We start from the raw sequence: 22,599 nt of genomic DNA, 5'->3' as shown, positions 1-22,599 counted from the left end.
AGACGTGCTAAAAGGGCACATAATCAACTATTATAGCCAGTGGTGCATTTACGGTTTCATTAAACAAGCACCAAAAACATTTAAGATGCAATTTTCTGTGTAATTTGTTAGAAAGTGATTAGAATATCTCACTGTGTATTAAGGGCCCTTATCAGCTGGTGCTTGAAATATGCAACACACACACACACACACACACACACACACACACACACAAAGAAAGAAAGAATGTAAAAGTAGAATCCAGGTCAGTGTTCATACTTGCGTTTGGATAGGTCTGTGATGCAGTAAGGCTTTTCTGGCTGCTGCTTGTTCCATGTCAGCGTTTTCACAGCATGTCATCATGCAGGAAAAGGCTCACTGACTTGTCATTGATATGAATGGTGGTACGCACCATTGGTAAATTGTTTCCCCACATCAGAGATTACAGTAATATGACTCTATGGAGTGAAATCAATTGCGGGTGTTGCAGTGACTTGCCCAAGATGTGCTATTGCAAAGACATGAAATCGCCAGCAATGGCACACCAAATCACCCTAATTATGCCTAATGGGCATACAAACAAAATAAAATGTGATCTTGTGGCTACCGTAAGTGTGACCAACAACTGAAATAAACCCTATGTGTAAGCAAGTTGTCCCAGGGACACCCCTCACCGGTAGCCAATCAAACTGAAGTCTGTCATTATGCAGTGGGAAATTTATAACATAATTTTCCATAGATTATATGAAGGTTGCTTGGATTAAAAATGACGGTCATTTTCTGTGTATTACAGGTTGCGTATCCCTTATCCAAAAACCCACATTTCTGGGTCCCCTACTGAGATAATGACATATGTAATATATATATATATATATATATATATATATATATATATATGTAGCAATAGAGGAATAGGCGCCTTTGGGATGTATTTCCTCCCAATAATAAATAGGATTCAGCAGGAATCTCTAGACGTATATTAATATATGTTTGCTCAATATTTTAGAGCATAAAAATCACATTAACATGTTCCATATACAATTTATTAAAACATAAAAACACAAGCAATGGTACAATGAATTAAGTATCCATCCTTAACAAATGACACCGAACAATTATACAGAGGACAAGTAGAATAACTTTTACAGACTCCTCCTTCTCCTTATAGCAAGTTTGGAGATTGGTGTGACAAATAGAAAAACCCAACGCGTTTCGTCTTGCTCAAAGACTTCATCAGGGGTATATCTATAAGCGTAAAATAATTTATCAGAATATTCCACTAACTATACATATATACAAAAATAAAGATATAAAAAATGGGAACATGTCAATAGATGAAAAAGGTACAGGAACATGCAAAAACAGAGCTGGATAATAAAGTGCAAATCTACACCAATCGGGAACACTTACTACAGTAAAGTACTTTCAAATAAGTTGACAATGAGTCACAAAGGTTAATGATTATACACAGAAGAAAAGAGAAAGAAATAGAAGAAGAATGAGAACATCAGAACATGTCAAGGAAACTTCATATGACATACCTCGAATGCTTGATAAAAATTGATAGACTGTCACATGAATTAACACATAGGCGTTCAGGATACTTGAATACTACCCACACATCAGATAGATATATCTATATGAATTCTAATCCACAGTAACATAATACCATAAAAGATGTGGGAATAATTACAGACCAATCAAAATAGTAAATGGAGCCATATTTTAGGGTATGGCTCCATTTACTATTTTGATTGGTCTGTAATTATTCCCACATCTTTTATGGTATTATGTTACTGTGAATTAGAATTCATATAGACAATGAGGGAAGTTAATTGTAATACCAGTACTATATATATAAATAAATAAAACGGTTTGAGTCTAAGATTTGTGTTGAGGCGGTTTAGATTGGTAGATATTCCCTATCAAAATTCTGCATTTTTAATGTCCTAGAGAATATAAATTTACTTGGTAAGCCTCTTGAATTTATATAGACCAGTGAGATTCTCTCTCTAATTGGCTAATATCAATAATTTTATCAGGTCACACATCTATATGAACCCTTGTTAGACCTGTGTATTTGAACTTGTCAGTCAAGCATTTGAAATAAAAGGTATGTGTTCCCATTCACCAGCACACTGATTGATTTATAAATTAGTTATTATGTACATATCATGTGGTTTTAAAGTTACTAAAACTAATATTTCCCTAACTAGGCCCAATCTATTTTTCATCTATATATCCCACTGATGTGTGGGTAGTATTCAAGTATCCTGAACGCCTATGTGTTAATTCATGTGACAGTCTATCAATTTTTATCAAGCATTCGAGGTATGTCATATGAAGTTTCCTTGACATGTTCTGATGTTCTCATTCTTCTTCTATTTCTTTCTCTTTTCTTCTGTGTATAATCATTAACCTTTGTGACTCATTGTCAACTTATTTGAAAGTACTTTACTGTAGTAAGTGTTCCCGATTGGTGTAGATTTGCACTTTATTATCCAGCTCTGTTTTTGCATGTTCCTGTACCTTTTTCATCTATTGACATGTTCCCATTTTTTATATCTTTATTTTTGTATATATGTATAGTTAGTGGAATATTCTGATAAATTATTTTACGCTTATAGATATACCCCTGATGAAGTCTTTGAGCAAGACGAAACGCGTTGGGTTTTTCTATTTGTCACACCAATCTCCAAACTTGCTATAAGGAGAAGGAGGAGTCTGTAAAAGTTATTCTACTTGTCCTCTGTATAATTGTTCGGTGTCATTTGTTAAGGATGGATACTTAATTCATTGTACCATTGCTTGTGTTTTTATGTTTTAATAAATTGTATATGGAACATGTTAATGTGATTTTTATGCTCTAAAATATTGAGCAAACATATATTAATATACGTCTAGAGATTCCTGCTGAATCCTATTTATTATTGGGAGGAAATACATCCCAAAGGCGCCTATTCCTCTATTGCTACATATTCCTATTTTTAGTCCCTCCTAACAAGGGACTTAGCGGAATTTGGGCAGCCATATCTAATTCCCCATTTTCTTGTTGTGTTAAAGCGCAGAGGGAGAGTATTTGTCTTTATATATATATATATATATATATATTATCTTTAAATATATATATTTATAAAATAATCTATGTAATATATATAATATTTATGTAATTATCTCAGTAGGGGACCAAAAAACGTGGGTTTTTTAATTTTGGATAAGGGATACTCAACCTCCTGTACCAAGAAGTACTGTATACTAGGATTACAGGAAGGACCTCAAATGGATTACAAGAAGAATATACCACTGTACAATAACATTCTCTTTATAATTAATTTAGTACTAAACAAATAACAAAACAAAAAAACTGGTCACCATCTGTTTAGCCATGATTTAAACATATTTTATTCAACAAATGTGTTTTTTTTTTTTTTTTTTCCTTACGTTTTTAATATAATGGAACCAATTCTTATAGGCCCCTCACCATTACACAGGGGTGATAAAGAAAGTAACCTCCTAACGCCACAATATTCTTGTCTGGGTTGATTGTAATTAGATGTCCCTTTGCGACTCCATTATACAGGTTTCTGCTTTGAGGTTGGTTTCTCTAGTATGAGGCCCCCAAGCTTGTTGCCCACCTGCATTTGTTAAAGCTAGCCAAGGATACCCAGCTCCACGAATGGTGGAAGATTGTTTATTTAATATATGAAGATTATCCCCTACATTTCAATTGGACCTTCATTTCAACAACGTTTCTACACTGTCAGTACATTATAATTTCTGGAACCCTATTGAAAAGATTTCGCTATTGAAATAAATGAGAAGAAACTTGTGATACTTACATTCTGGGAGCAAACATGTAAAACTGCATAACAAACACATAGCTCTCAGTGTCCACCATACAATACAATGAGCATCCTAGCAGCAAATACTCATTACAGATATCTAAGTGATCTATATACATGCAACACAGACAGCATCCAAGTAAACAATAGAAATATAGAGACCACCCTAGTGACTGTCATGGAGCTTGGTAACCACTGTGTAATACAGCATTCTAGTTACTAATACAGGTTGAGTATCCCATATCCAAATATCCGAAATAAGGAATATTCCGAAATACGGACTTTTTTGAGTGAGAGTGGGATAGTGAAACTTTTGTTTTTTGATGGCTCAATGTACACAAACTTTGTTTAATACAAAGTTATTAAAAATATTGTATTAAATGACCTTCAGGCTGTGTGTATAAGGTGTATAAGAAACATAAATGAATTGTGTGAATGTACACACACTTTGTTTAATGCACAAAGTTATAAAAAATATTGGCTAAAATGACCTTCAGGCTGTGTGTATAAGGTGTATATGAAACATAAATGCATTCTGTGCTTAGATTTAGGTCCCATCACCATGATATCTCATTATGGTATGCAATTATTTCAAAATACGGAAAAATCTCATATCCAAAATACCTCTGGTCCCGAGCATTTTGGATAAGGGATACTCAACCTGTATATAAAATACAGAGTATCCTAGTGGCTCACAAGACTATATGCTCCATGGCCACACAGACAGTGTGGCAGCAAATAGGAATGCAGTGGTAACATCATGATTTGCTGCCAGGCCACCTGTCACTTGGAATGCTCATTGCACAGGGCTGTCATTTTCAGGTTGCTCTAACCCGATTAATGAGTGTGAGTTGCCAAGCACAAAGTAGGGTTTATGATTAACAGTAGGCAGATTTGCAGTGCGATGTGTACCTTTCTTCTTGGATGGAGAGTCTGTTTTTAATGAAGTCTTCATATCAGTCACTGTATCCACAGCCTCCAGTGGAAGGATTTCCTCTGGGGAGCTCGGGGTGGTTTCAGCTGCTGGCAGCTGCTCTGTATCTACATGAATACTGAGAGAATGGGGTCGTGGTTCTGGTTTTAGCACAGTACAAACAGAGTCCTCTATAGATTCTTCATCAGCTGCCCCGGACAAAGCCTCCGAGCTGATCACCCTAAAGTGCGTGTTCTCAGAGGGTGTAATTGTGGCTGTTCGTAGGTGGTCTGTTCTTTGCTTCTTGTAAACCTTGAAAGACAGGAATTCTGTTACTGGCAGTGTAAATCCTTAGAGAGGTGATAATTATTACATAATTGTTTAAAATAAAAGCTGTTAGTACAGGAAATGTTTCCAAAGTATTACAGATAATTGTAGTGTATTTGACCCTTTCACTTTCTAAAATGTAAAACTCATGCACAATGTTATTTCACAGAATGCTTACTGAATATAAATGTCTAGTGAGCCACACACATGGCTAGTCTTACATACACATTCCATCACAACAACTTCCATTACAGGGATGCAAATTAGGGAACAGGAAAAGTGCATCTTGCAATTATAAGTATGCTATAGTTCACTATACAGGGTGATTCAAGAGTCGCAGTACACCCTTTTGTTTCAAAAACTGTGCACGAAATGGGAAAACTGAATACTTCAGTAAGGTATGGGTGAGGTGGCTATCTTTTAGGGTATGTACCGAACATGGGTGCCATCGTGAAATCGGCCATCTTGAATCTAAGTCAGTTTTTTCAAATGGAAAGGGGGTCGTGTAACATGTCAATCAACATTAGAATTTGCAAACAGATTTGAAAATAGCAGTTATGATTCAAAAGTTACAACAATTTTGCATACAAAGGTAAAGACATTTACTCTTGTGCACATAAATTATATTGTAAATATTGTGGCTTACAACCATTCACAACTCACTCTGCATTCCCACACATAACAGTGACAACTCAAACTCTCCCTGGGTGAAAACACAAGAATAGTTTTGAAAGCTGAAAATTGATAATATGATTCTGGCTGTATGGTATTGCTGTGCACACCTGGCTCCAGTGCCAGAGTCTAGGCAACATACGTAATGGGCCTGGGTCTCTGTAATAAAGACTCCAATGTAGGTGGGACTGTGCAATGTGCTGGAAGTTGTACTCCGTTTCTTTACAATTTCCACATACTAAATGAAAGGTTCACATTTGCTTGTTACTGATAATATAACTATACTAGCCTATTGGACAATGGACAAGTCTTTCACCAGATCCTCACTCCCTCTGTATAACTACCACAGCCGCACCATCTGTGGCCAATCCACCCCCTCCCCCCCGCCTCCACCCCCAATTATTCCCACATGTCCCTTATTTACTCAGTCTGTCCATCCTAAGTGGTCTGTCAGTTACTTTTCTTGTGTCTGGGAGATCTCCCTGGCACCATGACAATGCTCAATAGAAAGTTGTGCAATATAATAAGAATTTACTCACCGGTAATTCTATTTCTCGTAGTCCGTAGTGGATGCTGGGAACTCCGTAAGGACCATGGGGGAATAGACGGGCTCCGCAGGAGACTGGGCACTCTTAAAAGAAAGATTAGGTACTATATCTGGTGTGCACTGGCTCCTCCCTCTATGCCCCTCCTCCAGACCTCAGTTAGGGAAACTGTGCCCGGAAGAGCTGACATTACCAGGAAAGGATTTGGAATCCAGGGTAAGACTCATACCAGCCACACCAATCACACTGTACAACTCGTGATAACCATACCCAGTTAACAGTATGAACAACAACTGAGCCTCAGTAAAAGATGGCTCATAACAATAACCCTTTAGTTAAGCAATAACTATATACATGTATTGCAGAGAGTCCGCACTTGGAACGGGCGCCCAGCATCCACTACGGACTACGAGAAATAGAATTACCGGTGAGTAAATTCTTATTTTCTCTGACGTCCTAGTGGATGCTGGGAACTCCGTAAGGACCAATGGGATTATACCAAAGATCCCAAACGGGCGGGAGAGTGCGGATGACTCTGCAGCACCGAATGAGCAAAGGCAAGGTCCTCCTCAGCCAGGGAATCAAACTTGTAGAACTTAGCAAATGTGTTTGAACCCGACCAAGTAGCAGCTCGGCAAAGCTGTAAGAAGCCGCTTAAGAAGAGCCCACCTTCCTTGTGGAATGGGCTTTTACTGATTTAGGATGCGGCAATCCTGCCGCAGAATGAGCTTGCTGAATCGTGCTACAGATCCAGCGCGCAATAGTTTGCTTTGAAGCAGGAGCACCCAGCTTGTTGGGCGCATGCAGGATAAACAGCGAGTCAGTTTTCCTGACTCCAGCCGTCCTGGCTATATATATTTTCAAAGCCCTGACTACATCTAGTAAACTTGGAGTCCTCCAAGTCCCTAGTAGCCGCAGGCACCACAATAGGTTGGTTCAAATGAAACGCTGATACCACCTTAGGGAGAAATTGGGGACGAATCCTCAATTCTGCCCTGTCCATATGGAAGATCAGATAAGGGCTTTTACACGACAAAGCCGCCAATTCTGACACACGCCTAGCCGAAGCGAAGGCCAATAGCATGACCACTTTCCACGTGAGATATTTTAGCTCCACGGTCTTAAGTGGCTCAAACCAGTGGGATTTCAGGAAATCCAACACAACGTTAAGATCCCAAGGTGCCACTGGAGGCACAAAAGGGGGCTGAATATGCAAACGTCTGAACTTCAGGCAGTGAAGCCAGTTCTTTTTGAAAGAAAATAGATAGGGCCGAAATCTGGACCTTTATGGATCCTAATTTTAGGCCCATAGTCACTCCTGACTGTAGGAAGTGCAGGAATCGACCCAGCTGGAATTCTTCCGTAGGGGCCTTCCTGGCCTCACACCAAGCAACATATTTTCGCCATATACGGTGATAATGTTGTGCTGTCACGTCTTTCCTAGCCTTTATCAGCGTAGGAATCACTTCATCTGGAATGCCCTTTTCCGATAGGATCCGGCGTTCAACCGCCATGCCGTCAAACGCAGCCGCGGTAAGTCTTGGAACAGACAGGGCCCCTGTTGTAACAGGTCCTGTCTGAGAGGCAGAGGCCATGGGTCCTCTGAGATAATTTCTTGTAGTTCTGGGTACCAAGTTCTTCTTGGCCAATCCGGAACGATGAGTATAGTTCTTACTCCTCTCTTTCTTACAATCCTCAGTACCTTGGGTATGAGAGGAAGAGGAGGGAACACATAAACCGACTGGTACACCCACGGTGTCACTAGTGCGTCCACAGCTATCGCCTGAGGGTCCCTTGACCTGGCGCAATATTTTTTTAGCTTTTTGTTGAGACGGGACGCCATCATGTCTACCTGTGGCCGTTCCCAACGATTTACAATCAGTGTGAAGACTTCTGGATGAAGTCCCCACTCTCCCGGGTGGAGGTCGTGTCTGCTGAGGAAGTCTGCTTCCCAGTTGTCCACTCCCAGAATGAACACTGCTGACAGTGCTAGCACGTGATTCTCCACCCATCGGAGAATCCTTGTGGCTTCTGCCATCGCCATCCTGCTTCTTGTGCTGCCCTGTCGGTTTACATGGGCGACCGCCGTGATGTTGTCTGACTGAATCAGCACCGGTTGGTTTTGAAGCAGGGGTTCTGCTTGACTCAGGGCGTTGTAAATGGCCCTTAGTTCCAGAATATTTATGTGAAGGGAAGTCTCCTGACTTGACCACAGTCCTTGGAAGTTCCTTCCCTGAGTGACTGCCCTCCAACCTCGGAGGCTTGCATCCGTGGTCACCAGGACCCAGTCCTGTATGCCGAATCTGCGGCCCTCGAGAAGATTAGCCTTCTGCAGCCACCACAGCAGAGACACCCTGGCCCTCGGGGAGAGGGTGATCAGCCGATGCATCTGAAGATGCGATCCGGACCACTTGTCTAACAGATCCCACTGAAAGATCCTTGCATGGAATCTGCCGAAGGGAATTGCTTCGTAAGAAGCTACCATCTTTCCCAGGACTCGCGTGCAGTGATTGACCAGAGATGACAATTCCTGGGCCTTCTCCACCGGGAGAAACACCTTCTTCTGTTCTGTGTCCAGAATCATGCCCAAGAACAGCAGACGCGTCGCAGGAATCAGCTGCGACTTTGGGATATTCAGAATCCAGCCGTGCTGTTGCAGCACTTCCCGAGATAGTGCTACGTTGACTAACAACTGCTCCTTGGACCTCGCCTTTATAAGGAGATCGTCCAAGTACGGGATAATTATAACTCCCTTCTTCCGAAGGAGTATCATCATTTCGGCCATTACCTTGGTAAATACCCTCGGTGCCGTGGACAGACCAAACGGCAACGTCTGGAATTGGTAATGACAGTCCTGTACCACAAACCTGAGGTACTCCTGGTGAGGTGGGTAAATGGGGACATGCAGATAAGCGTCCTTGATGTCCAGCGACACCATAAAATCTCCCTCTTCCAGGCTTGCAATAACCGCCCTGAGCGATTCCATTTTGAACTTGAACTTCCTTACATAAGTGTTCAAGGATTTCAAATTTAGAATGGGTCTCACCGAACCGTCTGGTTTCGGCACCACAAACATTGTGGAATAGTAACCCCGTCCCTGTTGAAGGAGGGGAACCTTGATTATCACCTGCTGAAGGTACAGCTTGTGAATAGCCGCCAGCACTACCTCCCTTTCTCTGGGAGCCGCTGGCAAGGCTGATTTGAGGTAACGGCGAGGGGGAGTCGCCTCGAACTCCAGCATGTATCTGAGATACCACTTGTAGAACCCAGAGATCCACCTGTGAGCGAACCCACTGGTCGCTGAAGTTCCGGAGACGCGCCCCCACCGCACCTGGCTCCACCTGTGGAGCCCCAGCGTCATGCGGTGGACATAGTGGAAGCAGGGGAGGATTTTTGTTCCTGGGAACTGGCTGTCTGGTGCAGCTTTTTCCCTCTACCCCTGCCTCTGGGCAGAAAGGATGCGCCTCTGACCCGCTTGCCTTTCTGAGGCCGAAAGGACTGTACTTGATAATACGGTGCTTTCTTAGGCTGTGAGGAAACCTGAGGTAAAAAAGTCGACTTCCCAGCTGTTGCTGTGGATACGAGGTCCGAGAGACCGTCCCCAAACAATTCCTCACCCTTATAAGGCAAAACCTCCATGTGCCTTTTAGAATCAGCTTCACCTGTCCACTGCCGAGTCCATAATACTCTCCTGGCAGAAATGGACATTGCATTAATTCTAGATGCCAGCCGGCAAATGTCCCTCTGTGCATCCCTCATATACAAGACAATGTCCTTTATATGCTCTATGGTCAGCAAAATAGCATCCCTGTCGAGGGTATCAATGTTGTCTGACAGGGTATCAGACCATGCTGCTGCAGCACTACACATCCATGCTGAAGCAATAGCAGGTCTCAGTATAGTACCTGAGTGTGTATATACAGACTTCAGGATAGCCTCCTGCTTTCTATCTGCAGGCTCCTTTAGGGCGGCCGTATCCTGAGACGGCAGTGCCACCCTTTTAGATAATCGTGTGAGCGCCTTGTCCACCCTAGGGGATGTCTCCCAGCGTAACCTATCCGTTGGCGGGAAAGGGTACGCCATCAGTAACCTCTTAGAAATCACTAGTTTCTTATCAGGGGAACACCACGCTTCTTCACACAATTCATTTAATTCATCAGATGGGGGAAAAGTCACTGGCTGCTTTTTCTCCCCAAACATAATACCCTTTTTAGTGGTAATCGGGTTAATGTCAGAAATGTGTAACACATTTTTCATTGCCGTAATCATGCATCGGATGGCCCTTGTGGACTGTACATTTGTCTCATCCTCGTCTACACTGGAGTCAGACTCCGTGTCGACATCTGTGTCTGCCATCTGAGCTAGCGGGCGTTTTTGAGCCCCTGATGGCCTCAGACGCCTGGGCAGGCGCGGGCTGAGATGCCGGCTGTCCCAAGGCTGTTACGTCATCAAACCTTTTATGTAAAGAGTTGACACTGTCGGTTAATACCTTCCACATATCCATCCACTCCGGTGTCGGCCCCGTAGGGGGCGACATCACACTTATCGGCTCCTGCTCCGCCTCCACGTAGCCCTCCACATCAAACATGTCGACACAGCCGTACCGACACACCGCACACACACAGGGAATGCTCTGACTTAGGACAGGACCCCACAAAGTCCTTTGGGGAGACAGAGAGAGAGTATGCCAGCACACACCACAGCGCTATATAACACAGGGATTATCACTATACCGAGTGATTTTTCCCAATAGCTGCTTATTAAGACCAATTTGCGCCTAAATTTATGTGCCCCCCCTCTCTTTTTTACCCTTGTTGTACTGAATACTGCAGGGGAGAGCCTGGGGAGCGTCCTTCCAGCGGAGCTGTGAAGAGAAAATGGCGCTGGCTGTGCTGAGGAAGATAGCCCCGCCCCTTCAGCGGCGGGCTTCTCCCGCTTTTTATAATGTTAATGGCGGGGTTTTTTGCACATATACAGTGTTATACACTGTATTATGTGCCATTTGTGCCAAAAGGTAAACTAATTGCTGCCCAGGGCGCCCCCCCCCAGCGCCCTGCACCCAACAGTGACCGGAGTGTGTGGTGTGCTATGGGAGCAATGGCGCACAGCTGCAGTGCTGTGCGCTACCTTAATGAAGACAGGAGTCTTCAGCCGCCGTTTTTCATCTTTATCTTCCGTCTTCTGGCTCTGCAAGGGGGGCGGCGGCGCGGCTCCGGGAACGGACGATCGAGGTCGGGCCCTGTGTTCGATCCCTCTGGAGCTAATGGTGTCCAGTAGCCTTAGAAGCACAAGCTAGCTGCAAGCAGGTAGGTTTGCTTCTCTCCCCTCAGTCCCTCGTAGCAGTGAGTCTGTTGCCAGCAGATCTCACTGAAAATAAAAAACCTAACAAATACTTTCTTTTCTAGTGAGCTCAGGAGAGCCCACTAAGCGCATCCAGCTCTGGCCGGGCACAGATTCTAACTGAGGTCTGGAGGAGGGGCATAGAGGGAGGAGCCAGTGCACACCAGATATAGTACCTAATCTTTCTTTTAAGAGTGCCCAGTCTCCTGCGGAGCCCGTCTATTCCCCCATGGTCCTTACGGAGTTCCCAGCATCCACTAGGACGTCAGAGAAAAATACATAGGAAAGTTTAATTGCACACATACAAAAGAAAGTGGATACAGGAGACAACAAATATAAGGTCACCCTCTCTAAAACGGCAAAGCATGGTGAATAAACGCCATGTACCTTGGCAGATTCTGGAAAGCCTCCCCACGTCCACTCCATCTGAGGCTCTGCTCTAAGCAATGATTCTGTGGGCTTCACTTCCAACTCTGAATCACTCTTTGGGCCCATGGATTGGGAATAACCGCTGGGTGATGAGGAAAGAAGTGTTGTCAGTTAGAATATGGAATGAACCAACATAAGACTTTACAAAATGGAATTAGATATACACTCACTAGCCTGCCTCCTCAGACAGACCTCCCTTCCCCTGTATAACTACTTTACTTTTGCTGTAAATTAAAGTGCCAATAAAATAGAAGCTTCTTAATAAAAGGGAAACTAATAAAATGAATAGAAGTCTTCATGAGATGTCTACAAAAGTACCTACATGTTGAACCCCAGTTTCCGATCTATGCCAGCTACTATTTCTGGTAAACTAAGATAATGTATATTTCCCTTCACACACATACTTTTATCTGTAACTTTAATGACTGAGCTGCCCTAAGATGACAAAAGCAAACAATGACTCCCTTATTTTTACTTACTTTAGAACTCCATGTTTGTTTGTTTTTTATACCCACACACTAGTCAGTGCTCATCACTGATGAACGCTTTACAGAGACTTGAAATCTAAGTGCATGGGGGGAATGTAATAGGGTGTACGAATCAGGAAGTGAGAGATTTTGAGAGTTCTCCTGTTATTTTAAAGTGGAAAACATTTACATGACAAAATCAACTGGTTTTGCCATGTAAATGATTGCCACTTAAAAAAAAAAAAACCCAGGAGAACTCTCTTCGTGATTCGCACACCCTATTACATTCCCCCCATAACTTAAACGTGAAAATTTATAATTTTCCTGGCGGTGCAGGCTACCTTACAGTGTGAAGCAGCGTGCAAATATATTTTCCTACACTCAAAAAAGGTGAAAACTAGGTATATCCCTCCGAAACTATGAACCGAAAGTAAGGGCTCCATTTAATAGAGCGGAATATTTTCTTACCAGCAGCATACTTAGGGATACATGTGCTAAGCAGTGATAAAAGTGGAGAAGTGAACCAGTGGAGAAGTTGCCATGGCAACCAATCAGCTGCTCTGTATACTTTTATAGTATGCAAATTATACATGTTATGTCAATGCTGATTGGTTGCCATGGGCAACTTCTCCACTGGCTCACTTCTCCACTTTTATCACTTCTTAGTACATCTCCCCCTAAGTTTTGTATCGCAATGATATGAACGAATATGCTGTTGGTATTTAACATAACTTACCTCTCTGCGAGATCCAGCGACACAAAGCTGTGTCATACACAATGCTAAGCTTACCGCTGTTTGTTAAATACTGAAAGGAGGGCATAACCCCTTTAGAAGATGCTAAAGGGGTTATGTCTCGTTAAATGGGGTTCTCACAAGGGAGAAAAGTAATGTTAAATACCAATGGATATTCAGTAGTAAAGAGTACAGTTATAAAATGGGGCCCTATGAGAGCAGACATGTCATCCGAGAACTTATTTTATTTCCCCGACCCCAAGAAAAAATGACAAATGTACTACACTAGTGTAACACCATACAAGGCTGGGGCATAATAAGGTAAGTGGAGAACTCATTAAATACCTGTCCTCTGGAAACCAGTCTCCATCAGATAAAGCATAGTGATCCGATGAATGGCAGATGAAAGACTCTCTGTAATCATCATCCTTTAATGCAGAGCTTGACGATGATCTGAAAAAATAAATAAAGGAAAATGTGCTACATTTAGCACTGTGTGTGACAGATAAGATATTACAGAAATCAGGAAGCCGGCGCAGTATTCTGAAGATATGGGGTCTGAGGATCCGATAGTTCAGTATTTAATTTGCGGGAAATTCCATCAGGTTTTTGCCTGTTTTCGACAATGCCGATCCGACTTTTTTATAGTCGGATTGACACTGTTGAAAACGGGCCAAAAAACTGTCGGAATCGCCCGCAAATCCGACAAAACATGTGGATCTGTGGCTAATCCATCGATCCACGTGTTTTCCAACTTTTTAAAAAATCTGACAGTAATTGAATAGATCCCTGTGCATCCATTAACACAATAAACTACTCATATAATTATGTGCCAGTTGCAATCAGCTCCTGAGAATTGCACATCCCTGGGTTATCTCTTGATATTATCTGCAATCTGTGTAACAGAGGCAGAACCACTTCCAGGTTACCTACATATTCATTGTAACAGTGGTTAGGTGTTGATCTGTCTGATGGGAGTATCTTTAGAGAAATATACAGTGGAAATGCACAATACAGTTCTGATAATTGTGTCCCCCCTAATTCCTAACCTTTTAAGGATGTGGAGTACAGTTAGCAACACCTACAGACTGATAGAATGTACTGCAATTTTATGGAATAAGACAATAGGCAAGAAAGCTGGACAAAATGCATACACTTGGGAGTTCACTGAACACAGTGGAGAGGATCCCTGCGAGTGTAACCAATATTTTTGGGTATGTGGTGCCTCAGTGACGCCAGTTGTTCATAATCCATTAATAGGTTGTATTCTAAAGAGTGTCGGTTAGGATTACAACACGCCTGTGGTTAGGTGACAGGTGCAGTTTAAAAGTAAGCAAATAATGTAGTCTCAATAAAATACTGTTCCATGCTAGATACTCAGCATACACACAGTGCAGCACAACATAACCAACACACAGACGGTTCTTAAAGCATGTCTTAAATTCAGTTAAAAAAGAAAAAGTCAAACTAAAAATTTAAATCTGTCTTTATACTGCAATACGTTCAGCGGGAAAACATGGGCCTATTACAGTTACTAAGGTTCACATAAAAACAAATGGAGCTGTAATTTAATATGAATACAATTGAAGTTGACTTAAGAAATGCCATGAGTTGGGTATGCTAAGGGCTGGATTAATTTGCTGTGGTGCTTACCGCGGGCTTGTAACTTCCTACCATTTAGCCTGGAGCCATTTAATTATAAGCCCAATTCTTTGAGCGTTAAACCCACAGATTCTGGGTTAGGTGACCAGAGCTATAAGTTAACGCAGCCACGGTAATTCTGGGTATACACTGATAAAGGATCTGCAGATATATTTATAGGCGGGTTGGGCAGCGTGTTGTGCATACACACTGCCCAATCCATCGTTGAGCCGTCAATCATCGCTGGCTGGCGCAGGAAGTGTACGAGCGGCTGGCTGACTGCCCGTACACACAGAGCGATGCACCAATATATGTGTAGGTATATTAGTCATCGTGTGTGCTGCAGGGCCGATGCGACGGCATTCACAGACATATCGTTGGTACACACTGGCTGACGGACTTGCGATATAGATCAAACGTTCAACAGAACAGCCAATATATCAGCCAGTGTAGCCTGTGATTACCGTGGGCTGTAACTGTATAATCCAGGGCACTGCTACAAGCCAACGGCTAACTGAATCCAGCTCTAAAGCTGGGTACACATTAGAAGATTTATTAAAATGATTTGCCTGATTCCAACAGATCGGAAAGACAAATTGTTAAAATCGTCCTGTGTGTACCCACAATGCCGCGGGTCATCAGAGACATTGCCTGTAGGGCTGCATGTAGCACAATCTAGCGATATCGCAAGTTAGGGCAATGCTGCCGAATGCAGCATGGCCCCGCTCCTCCCCACCCCGTTGATCCATCATTGTCTGGGTATGACCTTGCAGATGCTGACTCCCCTTCCGGGCCCTGTTGCCCACGATGTTGTCTTGGGTAAACATCGTCTAATGTGTATCCATCTTAAGCACTTAAACAACATGCCTATAAGGCTCAATGATTGCATAAAAAGGTTCGGTATGGTTTTCCGGCATCCGAGATCCCGGCGGTCAGCATACCGATGCCGGGATCATGGCCACTAGTATGATGGCGGGGGTCAGGAGTGAATGCAACGAAGCCCCTTTGTGGGCTCGCTGCGCTCACCATGCAGCGAGCCACTGAGCTCACTGCGCCACAGGTTCTATTCCCACTCTATGGGTGTCATGGACACCCACAGAGTGGGTTTTTGTAGCGGTACATACAACAAATAAAGAGAAATGCGAAAACGGTTAAAATTCTTTGTAATTCCCCTGGTGCCGACCCCATCATTCCCTCCCATTGCATAAACATGCCAGTGTGCTTTGCATGGAATTAAAAAAAATAAGAATTTACTCACCGGTAATTCTATTTCTCGTAGTCCGTAGTGGATGCTGGGAACTCCGTAAGGACCATGGGGATAGCGGGCTCCGAAGGAGGCTGGGCACTCTAGAAAGATTTATGACTACCTGGTGTGCACTGGCTCCTCCCACTATGACCCTCCTCTAAGCCCCAGTTAGGACACTGTGCCCGGACGAGCAGACATAATAAGGAAGGATTTAGAATCCCGGGTAAGACTCTTACCAGCCACACCAATCACACCGTACAACTCGTGATACTATATCCAGTTTGACAGTATGAAAACAACTGAGCCTCTCAACAGATGGCTCAACAATAACCCTTTAGTTAACAATAACTATTTACAAGTATTGCAGACAATCCGCACTTGGGATGGGCGCCCAGCATCCACTACGGACTACGAGAAATAGAATTACCGGTGAGTAAATTCTTATTTTCTCTAACGTCCTAGTGGATGCTGGGAACTCCGTAAGGACCATGGGGATTATACCAAAGCTCCCAAACGGGCGGGAGAGTGCGGATGACTCTGTAGCACCGAATGAGAGAACTCCAGGTCCTCCTCAGCCAGGGTATCAAATTTGTAGAATTTTGCAAACGTGTTTGCCCCTGACCAAGTAGCTGCTCGGCAAAGTTGTAAAGCCGAGACCCCTCGGGCAGCCGCCCAAGATGAGCCCACCTTCCTTGTGGAATGGGCATTTACAGATTTTGGCTGTGGTATGCCTGCCACAGAATGTGCAAGCTGAATTGTACTACAAATCCAGCGAGCAATAGACTGCTTAGAAGCAGGAGCACCCAGCTTGTTGGGTGCATACAGGATAAACAGCGAGTCAGATTTTCTGACTCCAGCCGTCCTGGAAACATATATTTTCAGGGCCCTGACAACGTCTAGCAACTTGGAGTCCTCCAATTCACTAGTAGCCGCCGGCACCACAATAGGCTGGTTCAGGTGAAACGCTGACACCACCTTAGGGAGAAATTGGGGACGAGTCCTCAACTCTGCCCTATCCATATGGAAAATCAGATAAGGGCTTTTACATGATAAAGCCGCCAATTCTGACACTCGCCTGGCTGAAGCCAAGGCTAATAACATGACCACTTTCCACGTGAGATATTTCAGATCAACGGTTTTTAGTGGCTCAAACCAATGTGATTTTAAGAAACTCAACATCACGTTGAGATCCCAAGGTGCCACAAACGGGGGCTGAATATGCAGCACTCCTTTTACAAAAGTCTGAACTTCAGGTACTGAAGCTAGTTCTTTTTGAAAGAAAATCGACAGAGCCGAGATCTGTACTTTAATGGAGCCTAGTTTTAGGCCCATATCCACTCCTGCTTGCAGGAAATGCAGAAATCGACCTAGTTGAAAATCCTCAGTTGGGGCCTTATTGGCCTCGCACCATGCAACACATTTTCGCCATATGCGGTGATAATGCGTTGCCGTAACATCTTTCCTGGCCTTAATAAGCGTAGGAATGACTTCTTCCGGAATACCCTTTTCCTTTAGGATCCGGTGTTCAACCGCCATGCCGTCAAACGCAGCCGCGGTAAGTCTTGGAACAGACAGGGCCCCTGCTGTATCAGGTCCTGTCTGAGCGGTAGAGGCCACGGGTCCTCTGAGAGCATCTCTTGAAGTTCCGGGTACCACGCTCGTCTTGGCCAATCCGGAACCACGAGAATTGTGTTTACTCCTCGCTTTCTTATTATTCTCAATACCTTTGGAATGAGAGGCAGAGGAGGGAACACATAAAACGACTGGTACACCCACGGTGTCACTAGAGCGTCCACAGCTGTCGCCTGAGGGTCCCTTGACCTGGCGCAATATCTTTTTAACTTTTTGTTGAGACGGGACGCCATCATGTCCACTTGTGGTTTTTCCCAACGGTTTACCAGCATCTGGAAGACTTCTGGGTGAAGTCCCCACTCCCCCGGGTGGAGGTCGTGTCTGCTGAGGAAGTCTGCTTCCCAGTTGTCCACTCCCGGAATGAACACTGCTGACAGTGCTAGTACATGATTCTCCGCCCATCGGAGAATTTTTGTGGCTTCTGCCATCGCCATCCTGCTTCTTGTGCCGCCCTGTCGATTTACATGGGCGACTGCCGTGATGTTGTCTGACTGGATCAGCACCGGCTGGTGTAGGAGCAGGGCTTTTGCTCGACTTAGGGCATTGTAGATGGCCCTTAGTTCCAGAAAATTTATGTGAAGGGAAGTCTCCTGACTCGACCATAGCCCTTGGAAGTTTCTTCCCTGTATGACTGCCCCCCAGCCTCGAAGGCTGGCATCCGTGGTCACCAGGACCCAGTCCTGTATTCCGAACCTGCGGCCCTCTAGAAGATGGGCACTCTGCAGCCACCACAGTAGAGACACCCTGGTTCTTGGAGACAGGGTTATTAAGCGATGCATCTGAAGATGCGATCCGGACCACTGGTCCAACAGGTCCCACTGAAAGATTCTGGCATGGAACCTGCCGAAGGGAATTGCTTCGTAAGAAGCTACCATCTTTCCCAGGACCCGTGTGCAGCGATGCACTAATACCTGTTTTGGTTTCAGGAGGTCTCTGACTAGAGATGACAACTCCCTGGCTTTCTCCTCCGGGAGAAACACTTTCTTCTGGACTGTATCCAGAATCATACCCAGGAACAGTAGCCGTGTCGTCGGAACCAGCTGTGACTTTGGGATATTCAGAATCCAGCCGTGCTGGTGCAGCACCTCCTGAGATAGTGCTACTCCCACCAACAACTGTTCCTTGGACCTCGCTTTTATTAGGAGATCGTCCAAGTACGGGATAATTAAAACTCCCTTTCTTCGAAGGAGTATCATCATTTCCGCCATAACCTTGGTAAATACCCTCGGTGCCGTGGACAGTCCAAACGGCAGCGTCTGGAATTGGTAATGGCAATCCTGTACCACAAATCTGAGGTACTCCTGGTGAGGATGGTAAATGGGGACATGCAAGTAAGCATCCTTGATGTCCAGGGATACCATGTAATCCCCCTCGTCCAGGCTTGCAATAACCGCCCTGAGCGATTCCATCTTGAACTTGAATTTCTTTATGTATGTGTTCAAGGATTTTAAATTTAGAATGGGTCTCACCGAACCGTCCGGTTTCGGTACCACAAATAGTGTGGAATAATAACCCCGGCCTTGTTGAAGTAGGGGTACCTTGACTATCACCTGCTGGGAATACAGCTTGTGAATTGCCGCTAGCACCGCCTCTCTGTCTGAGGGAGCAATCGGCAAGGCAGATTTTAGGAACCGGTGGGGTGGGGACGCCTCGAATTCCAGCTTGTACCCCTGAGATACTATTTGCAGGATCCAGGGATCCACCTGTGAGCGAACCCACTGATCGCTGAAATTTTTGAGGCGACCCCCCACCGTACCTGGCTCCGCCTGTGGAGCCCCACCGTCATGCGGCGGACTTGGAAGAAGAAGTGGGGGAGGACTTTTGCTCCTGGGAACCTGCTGTTTGTTGCAGCCTTTTTCCCCTACCTCTGCCTCTGGACAGAAAAGACCCGCCTTTTCCACGCCTGTTTTTCTGGGTCCGAAAGGACTGAATCTGATAAAACGGCGCCTTCTTAGGCTGTGAGGGGACATGGGGTAAAAATGCTGACTTCCCAGACGTTGCTGTGGAAACTAGGTCCGAGAGACCATCCCCAAATAATTCCTCACCCTTATATGGTAACACTTCCATGTGCTTTTTTGAATCTGCATCTCCTGTCCACTGGCGAGTCCATAAGCCTCTCCTAGCAGAAATGGACAATGCACTTACTTTAGAAGCCAGTCGGCAGATTTCCCTTTGTGCATCTCTCATATATATATATAGGAGTCTTTTATATGGTCTATGGTTAACAGGATCGTGTCTCTGTCTAATGTGTCAATATTTTCTGACAGTTTATCTGACCACGCAGCGGCAGCACTGCACATCCAAGCTGACGCAATAGCTGGCCTAAGTATAATGCCTGTGTGTGTATATACAGACTTCAGGATCGCCTCCTGCTTTCTATCAGCAGGTTCCTTGAGGGCGGCCGTATCCGGAGACGGTAGTGCCACCTTTTTAGACAAACGTGTGAGCGCTTTATCCACTCTAGGGGGTGTTTCCCAACGTGACCTATCCTCTGGCGGGAAAGGGAACGCCATTAGTACCTTCTTAGGAATTACCAATTTTGTATCAGGGAAAGCCCACGCTTCTTCACACACTTCATTTAATTCATCTGATGGGGGAAAAACTACGGGTAGTTTTTTCTCTCCAAACATAATACCCTTTTTAGTGGTACCTGTAGTTATATCAGAAATGTGTAACACCTCTTTCATTGCCTCAATCATGCAGTGAATGGCCTTAGTGGGCATCAGGTTAGACTCATCGTCGTCGACACTGGTGTCAGTATCAGTGTCGACATCTGGGTCTGCTTGAGGTAGCGGGCGTTTTAGAGCCCCTGACGACCCATGCGACGCCTGGGCAGGCACGAGCTGAGAAGTCGGCTGTCCCACATTTGGCATGTCGTCGATTTTCTTATATAAGGAGTCTATACGTGCACTCATTACTTTCCATAAGCCCATCCACTCAGGTGTCTGCCCCGCAGGGGGTGACATCCCTTCTAAAGGCATCTGCTCCGCCTCCACATCATTATCCTCATCAAACATGTCGACACAGCCGTACCGACACACCGCACACACAAGGAATGCTCCGAATGAGGACAGGACCCACAAAAGCCCTTTGGGGGGGACAGAGTGAGAGTATGCCAGCACACACCAGAGCGCTATATAATGCAGGGACTAACTGAGTTATGTCCCCTATAGCTGCTTTTTATATTATATATATATATATATATATATATATATTGCGCCTAAATTTAGTGCCCCCCCTCTCTGTTTTTACCCTGTTCTGTAGTGTAGACTGCAGGGGAGAGCCAGGGAGCTTCCTTCCAGCGGATCTGTGAAGGAGAAATGGCGCCAGTGTGTCTGAGGGAGATAGCTCCGCCCCTTTTCCGCGGCCTATTCTCCCGCTTTTTTCTGGATTCTGGCAGGGGTATTTACCACATATATAGCCTCTGGGGCTATATATTGTGGTATTTTTGCCAGCCAAGGTGTTTTTATTGCTGCTCAGGGCGCCCCCCCCCAAGCGCCCTGCACCCTCAGTGACCGGAGTGTGAAGTGTGCATGAGGAGCAATGGCGCACAGCTGCAGTGCTGTGCGCTACCTTGGTGAAGACTGATGTCTTCTGCCGCCGTTTTTCCGGACCTCTTTTTGCTTCTGGCTCTGTAAGGGGGACGGCGGCGCGGCTCCGGGACCGAACACCAAGGACTGGGCCTGCGGTCGATCCCTCTGGAGCTAATGATGTCCAGTAGCCTAAGAAGCCCAATCCGGCTGCAAGCAGGCGAGTTCGCTTCTTCTCCCCTTAGTCCCTCGCTGCAGTGAGCCTGTTGCCAGCAGGTCTCACTGAAAATAAAAAACCTAAACTATACTTTCTAAGGGCTCAGGAGAGCCCCTAGTGTGCATCCAACCTCGGCCGGGCACGAAATCTAACTGAGGCTTGGAGGAGGGTCATAGTGGGAGGAGCCAGTGCACACCAGGTAGTCATAAATCTTTCTAGAGTGCCCAGCCTCCTTCGGAGCCCGCTATCCCCCTGGTCCTTACGGAGTTCCCAGCATCCACTAGACGTTAGAGAAATCCAATTATCTCTTAATATACAACAGATCGGACAGCTAAATATTTTAGAATCTTCAGGGGATTGGTGTACAGAATCCCAACAAGCTAAAAGAAACATTTTACTGTATGATTTTGAAATAATCTGCCAGTCAGCCTACTAATTTATGGCCTGCTCAATCCAACATGAAAGAGGTAGGACAGGATGACACTGGAATCTGCTTATTATTTTCAGCAGAGTCTACAATGCGTGCCAGGTTATGACACATTCTAATAAACTGCAACATAAATGCTTTCAGAATGTTCCTGCAACTCAGCATACATCTGGGCTCACAAATCCCCCCCCCCAACTATTGTACGGATGTTGCAGTGATGGGTCTTTACCTATAATCATTCGTCTCCAGGTACCTTGGGTTCTATATACAAAAATTGTTTGAGCAATATGGAATACTGGAGCTTCCCAGTGACCTGAGGCTGTTACCTCTACATGTCAATGATTAGTACTTACACCCACATAATGCATCTCATCTGACATGGCAGGGATCTGTAATCTGTACAAAAGAAAAAAAAAAAATTGCTTCTATATCCTTCATTTTAGTCTAAAATCCTGCTTGGTTTAACAATCCCAACCTACATGATATGACCAAGTGATACAATATAAACCAAGTGAACACTTTTAAGTATGCTTAAACCTTACAGAGTGGTATTATGGGGGTCATTCTGACCTGATTGCTCGCTGCAGTTTACTGCGGCAATCGGGTTGGAACTGCGCATGCGCCGGCACCACAGTGCGCCGGAGCATGCCAGACGGCCA

The 22,599-nt window shown here is 44.6% G+C and overlaps 1 protein-coding gene across 2 annotated transcripts in view; it reads right to left on the bottom strand.

The window, feature by feature from the left end:
- Window positions 1-22,599, bottom strand: part of LPIN2 (lipin 2) — a 324,290-nt gene that overhangs the window by 96,956 nt on the left and 204,735 nt on the right. For both annotated transcript variants that reach the window (XM_063923550.1, XM_063923549.1), the window contains 3 exons: window positions 13,593-13,700; window positions 12,006-12,129; window positions 4,734-5,046 (listed from right to left, as the gene is read on the bottom strand). In XM_063923550.1, coding sequence (XP_063779620.1) covers window positions 4,734-5,046; window positions 12,006-12,129; window positions 13,593-13,700 — 545 coding nt within the window. The remainder of the gene's footprint in view (window positions 1-4,733; window positions 5,047-12,005; window positions 12,130-13,592; window positions 13,701-22,599) is intronic.

Source organism: Pseudophryne corroboree, chromosome 5 (assembly GCF_028390025.1).
Source record: "Pseudophryne corroboree isolate aPseCor3 chromosome 5, aPseCor3.hap2, whole genome shotgun sequence".
NCBI lineage: Eukaryota > Metazoa > Chordata > Amphibia > Anura > Myobatrachidae > Pseudophryne > Pseudophryne corroboree.
This window is presented reverse-complemented; position numbering and strand designations above follow the sequence as displayed.